Source organism: Dicentrarchus labrax, unplaced genomic scaffold, assembly GCF_905237075.1.
Source record: "Dicentrarchus labrax unplaced genomic scaffold, dlabrax2021, whole genome shotgun sequence".
Taxonomy (NCBI): Eukaryota; Metazoa; Chordata; class Actinopteri; family Moronidae; genus Dicentrarchus; species Dicentrarchus labrax.
In genome coordinates, this window is record NW_026136705.1 from 20,654,652 (window position 1) to 20,675,539 (window position 20,888).

A 20,888-nucleotide genomic window follows, 5' to 3' on the forward strand; every position below is an offset into this window, starting at 1 on the left:
GTGATTCCAACACCCATTAGACGCCCATTAATGGTTCACACTGATGTTAAATGTCTATACCTTACAGTCAATATCACTGATGAATGCATATGTCCACATTTTCACATGCAAATGATATTAAAATCAATAATCACAGCTATTACGCCCACATATCTCATCTCCCAGCTGTAGACTGAGCTGATAGGCCTGAATACCACAATCCACAGCCACTACAACAACATTCAACCAGCAGACTGCAGCTCAAACTGTCAAACAGCCCACTTCAGACTGGACAAACTAATTTAGGGACAGTGACAGCGATGAAGCCATAAAGCTGGTAAAAATCGCCCACAACAGCTGTTCTGAAATAGTGACATTTATCCAGAAATCGGTCAAATTACACAACTGTGAAACTCTACACTGCAGTTTCTGTGACATAAACACACTGAGGCAGCCTGTTGGCCCTCTGCTTCACATTTTTCCACATTAAATCTAAAATAATATCAGCTGCTTCCCTGTGTGCATATTCTTATTACTGCAGGAGACAACAGGCAATCAAGCTGATCTGGTAAAATGTATTGTGAATAAGTGTTTGACTATGTGTGTGTCTGTGTGTGTGTGTGTCAGGTTCCTCACTCACCGTTACTGTAAAGAAGCTGCAGCCGGTAATGAATCCCGTTATTGGTCTTCTCTCCGCTCGTCTCCTTAACACACACAACAAAACACAGAGCTGTTTATTGAAAAAAAAAATTTTTTTAAAGTGCACATGCAGGTCTACAGAGTTTTTATCCAAGTTATTGAATTCTCCACACCGGTCATGCATTAAATAAACGTGTGATTTATGTTCACGGCGGACACATTAAAGCAGGGCAGCCCTGTAATTTCTCCGTGTGTAATCATGGTGTTATTGTGGCTTTTTAATTCCTCTGTAATTACTGGTTATGTTTGGGGGGCAAATAAATCCAACACTAAATTCTCCCACTAACATTTCATCTAATTTAAACGGTGTCATAATTGATGAGGAGACCGGTTGCCCCGCCGCTGTTTATATAGAACAAGTGGTTGTGTTGAATACAGCAGTAAATTAAAACAATTTAAACGTCCAAAGTGGTTTTCTTATTTGTCAAATGCACAAATGGATCGAAGGAAATTTTTGAGTTAGCCTACAGTGTGTGTGTATATACTGTGTTTCATCTATGTACATTTTTATCCACAATATGATGTAGCCTATAATAATAATAATAATAATAATAAGATTAATAATAATAATAATAAGATTAATAATAATAATAATAAAATAATAATAATAATAATTTATTAAAAACACAGCAAATATTTAATAGATTAGTTTCTGTAAATGTTTAAAATGTGACATTAAACATTGCATTAGACGTCACAATGGAATAATCAGGCCTTTAAAAAAAATTAAATGGTAAATTATCTTTCAGCATATAAAATCTAGAAATAATCACACAGCCATGACTTTCTGCACCCACCTTCTCCTTCTCGATGAAGTCCACGAAGTTAGTCCTCTCGATCTCCACCGGCTGACCCTGCCGGTCGTACAGAGCCAGGACGAAGTGGAAGAAGTTGGACTTGCGCAGGTTGGAGGGCGGCTGCTTCTCAAAGTGAGCCCGGGCCAGACCCACTCCACTGCGGACACACAGGCGGAGGATGAGTCGGTGTTAGAAAGGTGTGGAAAGTTTGACTTCATAAAGGTAAGTAAAAAGAAATGTGAGAGTCTATGAGGAGCAAGAGTAAATCCAGTCTGTGCATATATGTATTACTTGATTTAACATAATTTGCTTATTAAAAAAGGCTATTTTATGAAAATAAAATCCCAAACCCATGATTTTCTAAAACAAATATAAGCTAATCAAATTTGTTTTTGTTGGAGGCTGTTCTTGGTGATCTGTGACAGGAGGTCATAATTTATTCACCTTTACATCTCTGACTTTGTCGGCCAAGTGGAGAATTTTGTTCCACTTTAGTACAACCAGTTTAGAAAAAGAGGAAAGCTGGACAGATTTTTTCCCCTAATTTATTTATTTGTCCCTTTGGCTTTATGCTCATTAAACCCCAGCCAACTATGGACAGAAGGGGCATGTTGCATGTGTGTAAAAATCTATAGCAGAAACACATGTTGCCATTAAATGTTTGATACGTTGTCTTAAAGTCACACAGGGTATTCACTGTGCTTTGGAATTTGTGATATCCTGCATCTGAATCTAAATTATCCTAACAGTTAGATTAACAGTTAAATCCAAATGTCTTCCTCCGGACAGCAGCTCCGTCTGCTTCTCCCCATCAGCACAGACTCGTGTCCTGCACAGGCGGTTGCATGGTCCTGAAAACAAATCACGCTGTTTCTGTTTAAATGAATGAGGGTGGCCGCGTGTCTCCTCCACCCGAGCAAAGCTCACCTTTGGGCGGCCGTGTTGGCGTCCAGCACGCCGCCCCCCTGCATCCAGCTCCGGACAGTGTTCATGCCTCCCAGCGGCTCCTCCTTCAGGCTGCTGCCGCTTCTCTGGATGCTCTCTTGGATTCCAAACATTAACAAACCTCCGTATATCTCTGCCTGTCCTTCTGTTTCTCGGTCTCTCCCCTTGCCTGAGCTGTGCACTTGTTCTCCTGTAGATCCTTCACTCTGATTCAAGAGGAGCAACGTGGGTGCGCTCTTTGCTGCGGCTGCTGCGTGCGAAGCGCCAGAGATTTTTTTGGTTTATTCCTCTAATTCTAGTCCCGATGAGTGTGTGCTAAAACCAATCATACCGGAATAGTAGGATCCAAAATGCACAATCACTTTTAAAAAAGCGGATTTAAATTGCCAGCAGGACGCGCAGGATGTGGACTGAGCCGGTGTGAAAAGGTGTTAAAAAGTCACTCCTGGCGCGCCTGGAGATCCACAGTTGAGGCTGTCAGACAGAAAAGAGAGATCAGCTATCACCCAGATCAGATGTCATCATCATCCGACACTTCTTTCTTCCTCTTTTCGCTCTTTGCTTTCTCTCGTTCTCCCTCAGCCCAGTGATCCGGGACGTGTCGTGGGGTCTGCGGCGTCCCGAGCAGCGCTTGCTTCCTGCGGATAACTCCCGAGCTCTCGGCCACTCCGCTCCTCTCTGAGGAAAACGCTTTGTGACTCTTCCCAAAGGATCTGAGAACCAAACACGGGCTTCTCCCGCCCCGGGGGGAAGAGAGAGGGAGCTAGGATGGGAAGGGAAAGAGGGGAGGGGACCGGAGGAGATGAGGGGAGGGAACAGGACGAGGAGGAGAGGAGACGCCCCCAAACAAAGGCGAGAGTGGAGTCAGGTCCGCGCCATGCAGCGTCCGCGGAGCTCCTCTGTCCCTCTATCCTCCCCCCTGCTCTGTCCGTCCCGGCCCGGGTATCCTCTCTGTCCTCGCTTGGTAAAAGGCACTTTGCAAAGTCGTCTCTTCTCTGTAAATGTGGAAATTAATTCTTGAAAATCGACCGGGAAAGTTTTTTTTTCTGCCCATGCAGAGTTGAGTCGGCTGCAGACTGGCGCTCATGATGATGCTGGAGTAAACTGCTCAGTGGCACTTCAGCAGGGTCGGCAGCAGCACAAACGCGACTCAGTTATCTCAAACATATACTTTTTTTATTCATGGAAGCTATAAAATGAGGAAAGAAAAAAGACTTTTGAATTGTGAAGCTGTAATTTGATTGGAACTGTAACACAAAGCATGGCAATATTATTTCTAATATTCACAATACGGAGTTTTCTAACATCAAGACATTTCTTCTTCCAGTCTTCTTCTTTCAAATATAACAAAAATAATTCTAAGTCCCAGAGTCGGACATTGGAGGTTTTATTGCCTTTTAAAGCCTGGAATTTAAAGAAGTGAAAAACCGAGGGTATCTTTGTGCATCAAACAGTCCATTAGACTCATTTTAGATTTGGCAAATTTGATATAAAACCTCAGTCTGTACATTTTGGATCGAAGTTTTATTTAGACCAACTGGTTAGGCTCAATTATAAAAGCCATATTTCATCGTCAAAACATATCCCTGCTCCCCATTGTCCTCCGTAGGCCTGCTTATTGCAGGCTAGCGCCGCAAGACTCGCAAACAAAAGTGACAATAACAATAATTAGCTCAAAATAACAATGAACATAATTGAGGATAATTGCTACCAGATTCCCCTGCTTTGTCTCTCCCTCTAGCACCATCTGTTATTTGAAACAATTTATCACGCCGCCGAGAGGGAATCCAAAACCGAAATACAAATATTAATAGATAATTCCCGTGAACTCTTTTAATAAAATAGAACTACAGCGTATTGATCTGTTGAGGTGCAAAAGGTCAACAACTTTTGTATAATTCAGCTGGCTGTGGGGATGATTGACAGGGTGAACTGGCGGAGTTCCAGGATTTAATTCCCAAAGGTTATTGAAAAACGCTCTTGACCTTGATTATGGAGAATAAGAGTCTTTTATGCTCCAGTTTGCTGCATATAGAGGGATGGAGAGAGAGAGAGAGAGAGAGAGAGAGAGAGAGAGAGAGAGAGAGAGAGAGAGAGAGAGAGAGAGGGAGAGGGACAGATAGGATTTAAGCGGGTTCACAGCTTGGGGAGAAAATATATGTGAATGGAAGAGAGGTTCAAGAGGCTCTGGTGACTTTATCGATCGGACCACGTGTGTATCAGTTTATTCAAAATATGGAGGAGGATATTTATCTCCGCATGTCAGCTCATATTAAATGATGTGTCAAATTGAATGCTTAAAATTTAAGAAGTGACAATGCAGTTAATTCTCTTGCAAAAATAAAAGGCTAACATTTTAGAATTTGTCAAATTATATCCGCTTACCTATTTCCGGAGGGATATTAACGAAGTATGGATCCCAGAAAGATTTGTTGAAGTCCGATTGTTGTCTGATTTTGAACACTAAAGATGTATCCTGAAGATCCTGAAGGATTTTTACATCATAAGAGGCTGTAACAGTAATTACATTTACAAATATCATTAGTATAAAAATGTTACAAGTTGAATTGAACTTCATAAATATCTTTTAATCTGTATGAATATTAAATAGTAGATTACGAATGTGAAATTACGAAATAATATAGAAATAGAAACAATGAGAAAGTGAAGCATAATTAGGAAGCACAATAATCTAGAAAGGCTCCAACAGAGCAGGAACAACATGGCAGATTGAAAGAAAAAACAACCCACAATATATAAAATAAAACCAGTATAAACTCACTGATGTGCACAGTGAGTCCCCACAGCACTGTGACAGAAATAGTCTCCGTGTGTGTGTGTGTGTGTGTGTGTGTGTGTGTGTGTGTGTGTGTGTGTGTGTGTGTGTGTGTGTGTGTGTGTGTCCAGCGGCGGTTTGTCTCCTAGATCAGTTACCACTCAGTCTAGAAATAGCACAACAGCGCCATCATGTGTCTGACCCGCCCAACTACACCAGCATCCCCAGAACAAACCCCAATACATGAACAATGAAACAATAAAATACCCTAAATAAAACCAAGATACATGTATGGTGGCATTCATATTTATTCTCATTTTTTAAAATGTATTTCTGTCAAGATAAAACAAGTGGACAATAAGTTCTCCCCCCTATAAATATGGTATAAAAGGTGGCTAAATTATTATTTTAATGCATCCAACTTTATAAAAAGATTTCATATTTAGAATTTTCTTGTTCTGAATTATGATCCACAATATTCTATGAGCTGTATATGTCATCTGTGTCATACTGTATTAAATTAAAGTGTAAATTTAAATAGTAGGCTTAACAATAATAATAATACTGATTATCACTTATGCCTACAAAAGAAGTGCTACCCTACTGCACTATTACAGTACACGTACAACAATTACATAGTATATTGTAAATCCAAGCATTGAAAAATAAAATAAAGGCAGAGTTTGAGTCCAGAGTGGATGGTTCATTTTATTTCTGACATTCAATTTTTGTAAAATAACCAAGGCAATGCCAGGCATAAAGTCCAAAACCAACCTCGGAGCATTTTAACAGAATACAGCTGGCATTCAGAGTCAGGTTTAACAGAGGTTCTAAACGTGTCTGTGTGTGGAAAAACTAATCAGACTAAATAAAAACTAAACAAAACAAACTGTCAACTAAAAAAGTGTTAGAGGCAATCGTATCAGACAACAGTGCTGTGTTCCTTTCCAAACTGCTCATTAAAAATGAATCCAGATGATAAACATGTGGTCAGAGTGCCCCCATGGCAGCTATTGATTCCATTACTACATTTGCTTACATTTTCAGTGTTATAGAGAAATTATTTTGCAAAGTATTGTGATAAACGGAGTCTGAGAAACGTGGATTTCAGATCAGAAATTGACTTCAGCAATACGTATTCATATTCCTCCATCGCAGAGAAACCTTACTTCAATAGTAGGATTTAACTATTTCAGAGTAAATATTGAGACGCTAAGGGCACATTGGTTTGTTTATAGAGTTGTTTTACAAGCAAGTCAATGAAGATGAGTAGTGCATGTACTGATGGCAAATATACTGTTTTACAATCTTAACACACACCGAAGCCCCTGACAGGAGCGGCTGCTATGTAAAATTGACATGGCCAATGTGAGGAGCAGCGACGGTTCATGCACTTGTTTGGCACAATAGCTCACCAACGACTAACCTAAACAGTCTGATGCTTTGTACGTGAAGTCAATCCCAGAGCTGTAATCTCAGAGATGCACTGAAATGCAATTAAAGCATTTCAAGATTGAAAAGCTTAAAATACGTAACGTCCATAAGCTTTCTATAGTTACTAGATGAAAGGGGTTATATAGTCAAATACTACATATAGAGTTTAGATTGCCGTAAAACATTTGACGTAAAACTGTCCCAGACAGTATGAATGAGTATGTCACAGTTCAAAGCCTGGAGAGTGACTGCAACGACTGCAATTTCTCCAACATGGAGCATAAACAGAGCAAATACATCTGGAATCAACAGCTGGCAGGCTTCTCTGCCACTTATTTATCATTTAATACAGCAATGCTAATTCACATACAGTTGCCAATGACAGCTATCACCTTGTAGAGCATGTGACATTGTATCGTGCAGGTGATCTCTCAGTTCAATTGCTCCACAATGAAAACTGAGTGTGTATGAAGCTGTTAATTAAAATGTTGTAACCGATTCAAGTGCGTTGTTTGAAATCAAAGTCGAAGGAATGGAGCTGATATTATGAGAAGTCGTTCAAGAATACAGAAAGTCCTTATGTTCACCTTTCAGAGGAACATGTGCAAAATACATCAAACTAGACATTTCATTTCTTAAAAAAACCCCAAAAAAACAAAATTGTTAAAGAGCGTTGGCCAGGTTTGATCCTACATTGATTATGTATTCATTCTCAGCCCTGCAGCCAACGCTTTCCAATGTCAACAATAAAGTCATTCATAGTAATAAGACCTTTAGTAATAGTGGTAGTAAGTAATACTTTTGAGGGTTAACTAGTGCATCTCCTGTCCGTCAGCGCCATGCTGATCCCACTCCTAACAGTAGAGGGCACTGGAGTGATCACACTAGCTTGAGGACGCGTCATACAGACTGGAGAAGCAGTAACACTGGCTGGTCTCACAGATCTTGGTTTCCCGAAAGCTTCCCAGTCATAAGTTTCTCTTTGTTCACAGGCATGTAAATTAACAAAACCATCAAACCACTAGGAAGCTTTGGAGAAATCAAGCCCTGATCTTATTTATATATCAACACTCCTCTGATTTAATATAGATGCCATACAGAGCAACATTTATATACATTACACACAAACAGATTGGGCTGTTTCCTCGTACACAAACACATCAGAGGGTATTTGGTTGCTGACAGCCACAGAACGACTTTGGAGCGTTGCTAGTATAAATGACATTAGTGCAAATGCAACACAATCAAGAAAAGAAAAAGAAAAAAAAAAAAAGTAAAAAAACAACATTTGTAGCAAAGTTGGAGCACACTGGGGACAAATAAATGCTATGGTAACAGTGGCAGCGTGCAAGCTCTACATACAAGCGTGCATCAGGACTCAGGCATTGTCAAGTCTTTCAATTAAACCTTCAGACTTTTCAACACACTTCTTCACCGTGCCCAAGCACGGGACCAGACAGTGTGTGCGCACTAGCGTGTGTGGGGAAAAAAACAAAAAAACAACGTGGCTCAATTTGCTGGTTGTAACGTTTCATTAAGTGAAGCGACTGAGCAACAGGAGGATAACGATGGTCTTACAAAACAATGGGTGCTTTGATGTGACTGGTTTATTAGTAGCTGGATGGAGCCAGGTGATTGGCTCCTGCCATGAAAGAGTCAACAAGTGCTGACTCAATGGCAAACTCAGGAGTTGGGATGGACTGGTTGAATGGGACTGGTTGAATGCGTTTGTGAATCAGCTGAACTCGGGATGATGAGCGCAGATGAGCTACGTGAATGGACTAAAGCAAACAACGACAAATCTGGGCTCCGAACCGGCTAAAGGTTAAAATACCAACTGTGGCCTCTGTTGCATCTTATCTACCTTCTTCTTTCTCTTCCTTGCTTTCAGTCCATCTGCACTGTGTGCTGTCCAATAAAGTAGTAATGTAAAAATGATCTTAAAAATAACATCTTTTTAACAGTAATACAAAAGTTTGGCGATGAGGAGTAGAACTGTTTTTGCTGGGACCAGCCAAACAAGTTTGATTCAAATGCTGAAGCAGGATAATAGAGAAAACTTGACCCATGAAATGAATTAGTTATTCCATGTGAACACTTAACTAGACCACACCATGTATCCTCTGCTTAGCACCAGGCTTCAGGTCATGTGATGGCCTCAAGAAGCAACATTCAGTCTCTATTAATGCTTAGTGTATTCACCAATACACCTAACTACTGTCATCCAACAGCAAAAACCAAAAACCGATGATTTTTTTAAAACCGATGGGAGAAATTTGTGGCCTTCATCAAATGATAAGACTTTGTCACAGTTTAAAATGCAACCATCAGTTATCGCTAGTCTATCAAGGCTCTCTAAACCTCAGACCCATTCCTCCATGCATCATGGCACATACAGGACAACAGAGAAAACCCAAATACTGTGAAATGTATAGGAATGAGAGTGACGTCGCACAAAACAAAAGGCAGGATGGGAGCAGCCATCACATGAAATGTCTGGGACTGAAATGAGAAGGAAATAAGTATGATTTTAGTAATGTCACTATATGTCTAATATAAAAACCCAGGAAACAGCAAACATTAGTGATGTAGTACTTCAGTTTCATTCAGGATTTCACATTTTGTGGACATATTGTTTAACTACCAATTATTTGTGAGATGAGATTACTGCTTTCCCATTTTTGTATTTAGTTTAAAATGTCCCCCACAAATGAAAAAACAAAAACAAATGCATGGAAACTGAGTTAGATGAATGGTTCCAAGACAATTGCCAAACAAAATTGCATTTTTATGTTGAGTGATAAATATCTGCCTCTCTCTAAAAATGAAAATGGAGGGATTTGGAGTTGAATTTCTGACATGATTGGATAGCCAGTAGAATATATTGGCAGATGAAATATTTAGATTGTGTGTTTATATGTGCATGCATGTATGCTGGGTGTTACGATGGAGCTCAGAGGCTGCATGGAGGACACTGTTCCTCAGAAGGGGAAGTGGGCTGGACAGGCTGCGATGATGGAGCAGTAGATGACTCCTGGCTGTCCAATAGGAAGCCTGGGTTTAGCTGAGGGGCAGGCTCTGGTTCAGCAGGGGTCATCTCTGCCTGAGCTAGTGCCTGTGAGGATGAGTGGGAGATGGAGGAGGTGGGGAGCATGTCCAATGTGTCAGAGGAAGAGGAAGAAGACGAGGGATGATCTAAGGGCGACTGGTTCTTAGATTCAGTCACAAGTGGGGAAGGATCAGAAGAGGATGATGATGAAGTCTTGACCAGGTGCTGAGGAGCAGAGGGTACACCAGAGGGTACACCAGAGGAGGAGGAGGAGGAGGAGGAGGTTTCTCCAGCTGACATGACAGGTCCATTATCTCCCTCCTGCTCTCCTGTTCCCTTCTCCTTCCCATCATCTGGAAGTGCGCCATCCTTCTGATTCTTATTGGCAGTGGCTTCGTCCTGCCCTGCAGGGCTTTGATTGGCTGCAGGGGCGTCTTGGTTGGGGACAGCGGTGGTTGGTGATTGGCTCTTGAGTTGCGAGTGACAGAGGGGGCATGTCTCCTGGACATAAAGCCATTTCTTCAGACAGCCAGCGTGGAAGAAATGACTGCACGGAGTGATCACAGCGCTGTTCATGTCCTGGAAGGAATAAGCAAAAACACACACACAGGCTGTTTTGTTATGTTTCCTTTGACATTTCATTCATTTCAAAACCACTTAGGCCAACGTTAACATGTATCGAATTCACTTTAGCATGGCTTTAACCAGGAGCCTGAAATTAATTCTTGGCCACGTACTCTTTTTAGATAAACACAAAAACACAAAACCAGCTCATACCTGGTAGCAGATAGCACAGATGTCGTTGTACTGTTCCAGCTGTGTGTTGCTAGCCGTGGGGAGGCTTTTGATCTTGTTTACAGCATCTCTCCTGAGCAGGAAGCTCTGCCAGCCCAGCTGGGCTCTGAGCCAGACGTTATAGTATGAGTGGACCAGGATGATGGTGCTTCCCATCACACTCCACTCCCCAAATACCGTCTCTGACACGCCATAGCACACCACACACACCGCAACCTGGCAGGGGACAAAATCAGCAACAGTGAGGTAGCGTTAACTTGCCTTTGTCACTTCATTTTCGCTCCCTCATGATACTGTACATTGTGTGTGCATGTGTGACACTCACCAGGAACTCTAGCAATCTGTAGGTCCCATTGACACAGTAGATAACTTCATCCATATTTTCTACTGGAGCCTTACGAAACTCCTCCACCATGAAGAGAATGTAGATCAGCAGAGTACCGAGGACCTGAGGGGTGATAGCGGAGCATGTCTTAGCATTTCGATGCAATTCAGTTAAATAATTAATGACGAAGACAGGAGTCTTTTTATAGGTACTGTATGTGCATGCTGTGTGTATGTGTGTGGGTGTTTGAGCTGCTACTGAATCTGCTTGAGTGTTACCTGCAGTGAGGTGAGGATGGAGGAGGAGATGATGATGAGAAGCCAGAAGTCCATGTGGAAGAACTGGCAGATCATATAGGCCATGTAGGCTGGAAAGATCAGCAGAAAGAGGCACAGAGACACCGCTCTGAAGTGTTTCCACAAACTCCTAAAAAGGACAGATAGGAGACGAGGGAAGAGAAGACGTTGAGCTTCATCTGTACCAACATGGACATTTTGCTTACATAAATTCAGCATACATACTTTTTTTTGGTTTCCAAAGCATTAGCTGCCTTCTGAGGTAAAAAAATAATCAAATATGTCCACTAGTCTTTGCCTTTGGAAAATGCCAAAAAACACTGAAAGGTGAACATCTAAGCAGAAATCCAGTTTGAGAAAAAAAAAAAATCACAATTAAAACAAAAATAAATAAAATACAAGATGCATGTAAATGTATCTTACTTGTCTCTGGAAGCTCCCAGGGCCAGGACTATTGGATCAGCTATCTCCAGCATGGACTGCAGGATGGAAGCAACAACAATGAAGAGGATGATGGAGAGGAGGAAGGCTCGGTGGATGACCTGAAGCTCGATGAGGCCAGTCTGGACAGCGAGGATCAGCAGGGTGATCCCTTCTGTCATCCCCCTGCATAGACAGAGAGGAGACAAACATGCAAAGTGATTAAAAAGTATAGCCACACACCGCCAGACATCCTCTACCCCACACGCAAACGCACACACACAGACAGACAGACGCACTGACTGACCTGTGCATGGTGTTGTCATTCATAAAGGCTCTGTAGCCTTGAAGGTAGAACTTGCAGAGTGTGAGAACTCCCAGAGCAATGAAGGAGACGGTGAAAACCAGACCCAGCAGGGAGTACGGTGTACTACAACATTCTGCAATGCTGAGGACAGGGAGAGAGGAGAGCAAGAGAGAGGAAGAGAATGTAAGAGCAGAGTAAAGGATAGCTAGTATATGATTATTTGCTCAACATAAATTCGGAAAATCAAACTGCTGTTTCAGCTAAATGCATCAAACCAGAAGATATAATATGCTGATCTGGCTCCTATAATCTAAGAGAGGTTCAATCAATGGCTAAACACTGGTACAGGTCATGCGCTAAGTCGTGCTGCCAGGAGTTTTAGCATCGTCATTCTATCTGCAGAAATACAATGAAAGGTAATGTCAGTTGGCCAGTCCAAGACAGGGTATGTCCACAGTTACTTGTAATCTGACATTTACTGCTATTTATCTTAAATAATTACATCCACTATCATGAAGCCTGAATAAATTATTCCTATGTTTATCTATATCCCAGTTTAGTTAAACAGTAGTTTAGTACAGGGACTATGCCCCACAAAATATATGAGGCAATAAATATACAAAGCACATTATAAAGAGATGAACAATCTAGAAAGTCTGACCAGTGCCATGGTACCTGGTAAGAAACAGGAAAAGGAGCCTCTCTCTTGAGGTAGGCTGGTCTCTGGTGCTGAAGTAGGAATAAATTTGCAAAGCAAACAGCAGTAGCCAGAAACACATGAAAAGAACTGGAAGGACCAGCTGGTTCCATAGAGACATTCCCAAAGCTAGCAGCCCGTACACTTCCACCACCTGAGGGACAGACAGACAGAGAGGGAGAGAGGGAGAGAGATACATAGAGGGGGAGAAGAGAAGAGATGGAGGTAATTGGAACAAAGACAGAGTGACATTAATATCACATGAGGTAATCTCACAGGATGACTATAGCTGAAATCCTGTAATTGCAACATTACCTGAGCCAGCTCCCTGTAGGCAGTCTTGGCCAGGTTGTATGGTACCAACAAGTTAGAAGCCAGGAAGTAAATGACCTCCAGGCCTGTGAAGATCATGGAGAACTTATTGATGAAGACGATGGTCTCCAGTGGGACCAGACACAGTCTGGCCACCAGAGGGAGGAGGTGAGCAGAGAAAAGCCAAATCCGCTTAGTCTGCATCACACAGGAACATAGCGTACACACCACTAGCTGACCTGAAAGAAGAGGAAATAAGATGAACCTGAGAACATGAACATACACACGTACATAAGCACAGATGTGTGCACTGTTGCAAATGTGGTTTTGGAACTGCTTTTGCAAATGCATATCTGTAAATGTGTGTCTAGTTGAGACCTGAAACAAAAGAGCTGTCTGAAAATGTTTTGATCTGTCCCAAAGTGGTGACAATTTGTCAGCTATGAAAGTCAAACAAACATTCAAAAAGAAAGAAATTATTTTGTGAGTCCACTTTCATATTTAGTAGCTTTAATCTCCCCCTCTCTCTACATCAGTATATCTTTGTCACTGTAACCATGTTATTTTCACTTTCTCAGGCTTTCACTGTGCAGTGAAATCAGCACTCAAGTCTATTTATAGCGCAAGAGACTCCACATCTACTCTCCAGTAAGATGAAACCAGGTCCAATGGACCCAGAAACAGAGCAACTAGTAACATTTTCCAGTTCAATGCAGACTACCTTTCATAGTAGCAGGAATAGTTGGTTATCAGTAAAAGTAAAGGGACCTTAAGGGCATGCTTTTTAATAAAGCCAAGAGATTTTAAGCAATACTCTATTAGCCTGCTACGGATGCTGATCTTTTTCTTCCACCCACTCTACAGAAAGATTGCGACACAGAAAAGTTACAGAGCGGCAACTCTGGTAGGAGTTAAGTGAATTCTTGCTGTCACAGAGACTTGAGTTGAAATGTAGTACCTGGGTTCACAAAGATGAGTGGAAGCAGGAGATACAATTTAAATAGAGGAAGAGTATCCTGTGAGCTCAGACAAGAGGTGCTGAACTGCATCCACCTGCCTATGTTTGGGTTTGGGCATGATGCATTCATGCCTTGTCATGTATACTATACTAAGTGTGTCTTCATTATAATCATTGTAATATTATACCTATGAGTGCAGTGGTGAATCTGTTCATGGAGAGAGGTTCCAGGTAGACAGGTCCTTCATAGCCAGACTCCAGTTCACTGCGGACATAATCCCTGACAAAAAGAGGTCAAAATGCTCAATTTACAGGGAAATCTATTGTGGCTGATTATATACCACTGACCTATGGCTCAACACAAAGCTAGCCATTCACCTGAACTAGCACAAGGAAAACTCACACTAGCTATAGATATATTGTGTGGGTAAATGCCTTGAAAAAGATACAGCACATTATATTGTACAGTGAATGCTCACTATAGGCTATGGTGCCCTTGCAAATCTCAAATGACAACAAGCCATTATAACTGACAGTATGGCTTCAATGAATGTTGTATGTTTGATATATCCACCCATACTTTTATGTTTCAAGTATACATTAAATTCAGAAATAATAAACAATATACAATAAATATCATAATACACAATATAATTTAAGACACTCACTAGTGTAACAGAACATGGCATAGCTGCATCTTATTATGTCCACTAGTGGATGAATGTATATGATAAAGATGATTACGGTGTGTGTGTGTGTGTGTGTGTGTCTGTGTACCTTGAGACTTGGTGACCAGCAAACAGCAGAAGGGCCGTAAGGACATACAGGTAGAGTTTAACCAGGTGCTGACGAGGCAGAGTCAGGAGCACCAAGCTCAGGATGTATCCTGTAAGGTAGTCACACACGCATACGACACACACAAACAACCAGTATGAGACGATCAACAAAAACAGCATCAAGTAAGTAAGACAATACATGCATTATAAAAGTACCTCTATTGCTTCCCGTTTGTGGCCCATACCTTTTTGTTTTTTCAAACAACAAAAGCAATATACTTGTGTGTATGTGACAGATGTTTCTTATATAATTGTAGGCTATTTTTGACAATCAAATAGCCACAGCTGCCGATAGGCTTATCGTACAACAGTTCACTACCTAAAACAGTCCAAAAAAGTCCACAGTGCATAGCAACAGTTACTTTCGTTTTACTGCCTCTCTCCCCACTTCTATTCTGTCTGTCCACCCAGAGCGCTCATCAGCACATACCAAGCCTATTGGCTCATTAACCAGCTGCAGCCAAGTCTGACAGCATGCAGTCACAAACACAGACATATTAAAAACACACACAGAAAACTTAGGACTGTGCTTTTCTGTGATTTCAGCTAGCTGTTTTCTTTTAGCTACCTCACAGTCTGACCATGAGACTTTGCAGTGTCAACTTCACTGCTACTGTCTTTCAGTGCTTCTGTGTCACTGAAAATACAACTGACTGGCTCCCCGTGCAGTAAAGACCTTTTGTAAATGAATAACACCTGTTAAAAGGATGTGTCATTACTTGAATCACATGATAAACAGCAGTTGAGAAAGACTAACAATACACTTGTTAACATATTCGCTAATCGAAATATATGTAGGAAAGACTTATTACAAAACTGGCAACCATCCAGTTTAAGTTCAATCCAGAGCCATAGCGAGGAAGAGTGTTCTTAAAGTCACATTTCGCCACATTGGGGTAATATTGTAGAGTTACTACACTATCACTTCTATCACTTCACTACCTTCACCATGGGGCCGTTGTGATAACTGCAATGATGAATTACCGCCCTATTGATGAGCCAACCATAGGGGATAGCAAGCCAGGGCCACCACTGCGTGTGACGTCACATCATCACATCATGTTCAGTATTTGTTTTTCCAGAAGGAAAAGCATCCCAGAGCGACTAGGCTGAAGACGTGCTGTCTAAGACACAGTGCTACTCGGTATCGCTCAATTCATAGTCCAGGATTACTATACCACAGAAGAACAAGTCACACAGCCTTCGCCTCACTCACTCTGGAAAAACTGCCGGCAAGAAACACCAGCAGTCTTGTAATAGAAAATGCAAACTGGTCCACTTATTATCCCAATTTGTACTAGCTGTGATGTTTGGGTCCTGTGACTCGCCAGTGTGTTGGTTTAATGAGTTACCCTGTTCACTGGCGACTTTCAACCGAATATGTGAACGAAATGGCGACTTTATCCCGTTGTACACCTTACAAAGTAATTTGCAAAAGCTATAAAAAAAAAATAGCAGTAATACTCCATACCGAGCTGTTGAGTCACCCTAAATCACCCAAGAGGAAATTCCTCTGCCGCAACAACCCTACTTCCCTAGCAGGTCTTCCTACAAGTTATTTGGGGGGACTGTGTGAAGCCCCACTAACATTATTCTCTTCTACTGAAGCTTTTTACCGGCAGGTGGAATTTGTTAAAGCAACATTGGGGGGAAAGTCTGGATAACAGTTCAGAGTTGGAGACTCTCAGAAAAGCTTTTTTGTGTGTTATTTTTTAGTTTTCTTGCTCGAGCTGAATTGCTTATTTCTGTTTGACAGAGCTACCTACAACTTGACACTGGTCTCACATCAATTCTGACCGGTACAGCTGACTCACCCTGCCAGAATGCCACTGCTGGGGCAAAAAAAACAACTGGAAGAGGAAAACCGGTTTCAGGCAGCATCCGTCTTTGTTATTTTACCATTGGGTAAAGCAGATAGTTTTGGCCAAACCCCACTTGTTTTCGTGCCAAACAATGGCCCCTCCAATTGTCCTGAAATCACTAGAAAGCGCAGCCTCATTAGTGCTACTGTGTGAGCATTTTGAGGCTGACAGGGTTAGGTATAGAGGGGTGACACTGCTGAATAAAAAATAAAAGAGAAGAAAATCATGCAAATCCAACTAAGAGAAGTAACATTGTGACTCGTGGAACCTGGCCAATTGATAAAGCCAGCGTAGCAGGAGCCACTTTAGCTGATAGCCCAGTCAAATAGTTCAAACAAAACACCTACAGCAGGTCATGATAACTTAACTGATAACACTGATATGTCAACCGTTACAGCTCTTTATACATGTATTCATTATCAAATGTGTAAAATGCTATGTAGTGCAAACAGCGCAGGGCATTTATATAATGTGTTTGCTTTACAGTAATCCTCTAAGAAATGTAAATGCAAGAAGAATGCATTTTTTTCAAGAGCAGACTGTTTCTGTTTCTGTGTGTGTGTTTCTGTGTGTGTTTCTGTGTGTGTGAGAGAGAGAGAGGAAGAGACACCAACACTGACCCACGTAGTGCAGGTAGAGTGCCAGGTATTTGTACTGAAACAGGGGGTTGTTGGAGAGGCTGGAACGCTGGATCTTCTGGAAGAAGGAGCTGACGTCCCAGCGGTACAGGACATCCAGTAGCATGATGCTGGGAACACGCAGACCCACATTGAGCACCGCCTCTACGCGGTCCTTCACTGCCATGGCCTCAGCTTAATCTCTGACCGGCAGGCAGAACTGACCACTAAGACGGGATGTTAACAGTGGGTGTACTGCAGAGAGAGAGAGAGAGACAATGCACACAGAGGATGGAAATTTAATAGGATGCAGGGGAGATAAGAAGCAATTACAGAGGATGAGGGCAAGAAATCAAGGAATCTAAAAAAAAGCCACACTTGAAAGCTCTTGGTACAGTTAGCAGAAATGGTGAATGGGAAGACTGCTTCTGCATCTCGCCCCTCTCATTTCACAGGTTATCATTCTGGGTGACGGAGGCAACAATATTCTGATGCATTGTTTTTTAGCTAACAGCCAGGACACACTGCAGCCTGTGTGTGTTGCGAAACGTCCTGCTTTTTATTTCGACTTCATGTCAACAGGGATTTGGGGATTTGGGGATACTGGAAACACAATCCTGGAAAAACAGCTAGTCTGGAATAGGACTTAACTGCTGAGATTCAATGGGAAAACCACAAGGTTGTTCCAATTCCAAAAGTGAGATTACAGTACACTTCATTACACAAAGCCATGTTAGCCCAAGAAGTGGCTATGTGAAGAACTGGTTCACCCACAACTATGATTTGCATAGTTAACTCTGTCAATAATCAATCTAGACTTGAGTACACAAGGGGATGTAGGCCTTTCTGTTTTCTTTCCTCACACTGACCAACTCCACTTTAACGTGAGCACGGCACAAGCAACTGTGAAAATAAACCATATGGAAACACTTTCAGGTGTTTTAATGCAGGTGCAACTCAACGTCAGGCTAGATAAACGATGCATACCTGCAAAATATGCTTATTCATGTATATGCTTCCTCAGTTTTTCACACACTGTTCTGTTTATATTTACAGTATACATTTAGTAGTAAATTTACTTATTTTCTTTTATACAACACTTTAGTGGTAGGCGGTGTGAGGCAGTATGTAATATTTTATATCATAATTATATTTTGGGAAATTTCATTGAGAAAACGTTTATTTACAAAACCGATTGAGGTTTATATGGATCAAATATCTTTACTAATCATATTGATGCAGAAATCTTGAAAATCTATAAAACTGTCCTGCTCTATGATTTGCAACATTACCCTGCTGCAATGACTGAATACAATCAGAGATATTTAAGGGAGTACAAACTTGGTATGTATCGTATGACAAAGTCTGATGGCTAACATTTCTCTCACAGTATATTGTAACAGCATGAACATCAGTGGACTGGGTGGAACCGGACTCAGTAATTGGACTTATGGACTATAATCACATTTTCCTTAACTTCTGGAACAGCGCAATAAGCCTACATCTTGTTTAACTTGTAATTACATTCATTTTGCACTTTACTGCAGTTTGCACACTACACACTTTTACAATCGACTTATTGCGTTGGGATCATCAACAACGTTAACATAACAGTAGCATGCACAGTGGTGTATTGTATTGCATTTCTAATTTTATTCCTTTTCTTTTTAAATTATATTACAGCTGTTGCGGCAACACACAAACAAATCGAAGAAGGTTCATCTCATGCATCAAAATAACTGAGTCTGCTGTTGATGTCAGGTTAGGTGATCCTGCTGCAACTTCTGCGTTAAAACTGCCCGTAACAAACCTGTCTAGTCTTGTTGAAGACCTCCAGTAATTCAGTCGTGGCTAACCATGGCTGTTTTCTCACCTGGAATGTAGATAAGGGTACACGGCCATTTCACTCGTCCAGTCCCGGTCTCAGCGTTTGTGTCGAAAACCTCACTAGCAGATTGAAACTATTCTTAGTCGCAGAATAAAGTTTGATCACACCACCTCAAGCTTCTCATGTGACTTAAAAGACAAGTTTCCCAATCTCTCTATAATCCTCCAGACTACTTCAAAAAACAAAAACCGGAAGAAAAAAAGATGCCAATCCAGGAGTTTCCATCCATTAATATCCCTGCAGCCCGGGACAGGACCCAGATAACTTACATAACGTTAACTGAATTCACCACGACTATCACTGGCCAGAGAGAGAGAGATCACTTCGCAGAATACGAGCTTATATAACGCGGCCGTCTAACTCTGTATTTTTATCTGTCGTACTCCATTAACAGCTACAGGGCACGGTGTGGTTGGACCTACCCTAAAATGGGTGTATTTAAACAATAACTCGCTCACTGAAACACAGGCACTACACACGTTATGGATGAGTGAGTGCTGCATCGATTGTGGTACGGTACGCCATGAACTACAGTAACCCCGCTGTCTCGACGGAAGGAGGAAAAAAAAAAAACTGTTAGCTCCGCCGCAAAACACTGCAACACTTTGCTAGCTAGACTGGTTTGCATTATGTTGTAAAATGTACGACACACACCCCAAATGAGTCCAGCAGGTAGTATAGCTATAAGAGTGTACGTGCTGTGTAGAGATGAAGAGCTGCATCGAGCAGGCAGCAGGCACAGTGCCAACAATTCAAGCTAACGTAGTCAGCTAGCATCGCTGTTAGTTAGCTACTGTCAACAACTAAGCTCACTTCAACACAACAACCGGGAGGAGGAGGGTAAACACGGCGTGTTAGCCTGGTATTAACACTACCACTTAAGACACTAACGTTACACATACGTTCACCTAAACGCAGATAGCGTTAGATTAAACCCTAGCTACTAAATCCAACTGTAGCCTAGCTAGCAAGCACTCCGGCCGGCCAAGACTTTTAAGAAAAACAAAAAACAAAAAAAAAAGGAGAACTTACATTTGAAGGACGATGTTCGCAATATGTACAATGGTTTCGGGGTGCTTTTCGGGTCGGATATCGACCATTTTAACTCGGCACCGCCCGAGTTAACGGTCCTCTCGATGGAAGCGCCTCACACTCAAAAGATGCGGCCGATCCGCTCATCTCACCTAGCAGCCATTACCCCAACACTGAGGATGGAGTGAGCATGCGCAATACAGCCTGTCCCATTAAATCCTTGGGCCCTGTGCTGTGTTTGTTGTACCTGGGAAGTTTTGGTCGTTTGGGAGTGCACTTTGAGTGGTTTGTTAGGGGTTATTTTCTATACTAGGCCTGGATGATTTGATAGACTTCTTTTCTGTGAGTTGTGATTAAGTTTACAGTTGGGATAATAATGGTGGAGGGAGTAATAAGTAATATTGTCTGTGTTTAGGTGATAATGCATGTTGTTTTTATTTACTGTGTGTATTTGTAGAATATTTGTTAATGTCTGTTTCATTATGGACTCCGGGATGAGTAGCCGTGACACCTAATGGGGATACAAATAAACAATAAACACTTGATTAATATTGTCAAAGTTGGTTTTTTTATAAGCAAGCAGGATGACACATTTAAAGTATTTTAATAGAAAATGTGAGGCGTAAAATATGACCCCTAATCTCAGTCACAGGACCAGAGATGGTATCTTTAAGTGCCCACAGACATCTATACAACACAATCACGATTAAACAATTAAAATTACTTTATTTCACCAGGATAATGCACGCACTATCAGTGGTACTTTCCAAGAAGTATTGGGTACATAATAAAAACAAACAATAACAAACAATCAAAAACATTACTAGTCTGCACAGACTGTCCCTTAGGTGTATTGGTGCTCGG

General features: G+C 41.5%; 2 protein-coding genes across 5 annotated transcripts in view; both read right to left on the reverse strand.

Moving 5' to 3' along the window:
- Positions 1 to 3,266, reverse strand: part of LOC127363729 (transcription factor COE1-A) — an 87,324-nt gene extending 84,058 nt beyond the window's left edge. The window contains exons 1-3 of one of the 3 annotated variants that reach the window (XM_051400565.1): positions 2,403 to 3,266; positions 1,476 to 1,632; positions 620 to 683 (exon numbers count right to left, since the gene is read on the reverse strand). In XM_051400565.1, coding sequence (XP_051256525.1) covers positions 620 to 683; positions 1,476 to 1,632; positions 2,403 to 2,533 — 352 coding nt within the window. In that variant the 5' untranslated portion in view covers positions 2,534 to 3,266. The remainder of the gene's footprint in view (positions 1 to 619; positions 684 to 1,475; positions 1,633 to 2,402) is intronic. The other 2 variants (XM_051400566.1, XM_051400564.1) reach the window with 2 other exon arrangements.
- Positions 3,267 to 5,878: 2,612 nt separating this feature from the next.
- LOC127363726 (RING finger protein 145) lies at positions 5,879 to 20,190 on the reverse strand. 2 transcript variants are annotated; one of them, XM_051400556.1, is made up of 12 exons: positions 20,025 to 20,190; positions 17,108 to 17,359; positions 14,567 to 14,675; positions 13,978 to 14,069; positions 12,835 to 13,070; positions 12,498 to 12,673; positions 11,823 to 11,963; positions 11,519 to 11,701; positions 11,078 to 11,225; positions 10,800 to 10,922; positions 10,457 to 10,690; positions 5,879 to 10,258 (listed from the first exon to the last, which is right to left on the reverse strand). In XM_051400556.1, exons 2-12 carry the CDS (start codon positions 17,289 to 17,291, stop codon positions 9,584 to 9,586), a joined length of 2,301 nt encoding a protein of 766 aa, XP_051256516.1. In that variant the 5' UTR covers positions 17,292 to 17,359; positions 20,025 to 20,190; the 3' UTR covers positions 5,879 to 9,583. The 2 variants fall into 2 exon arrangements, with proteins under 2 accessions (XP_051256516.1, XP_051256517.1); XM_051400557.1 differs by lacking the exon at positions 20,025 to 20,190 and adding an exon at positions 18,978 to 19,464.
- Positions 20,191 to 20,888: the final 698 nt, after the last annotated feature.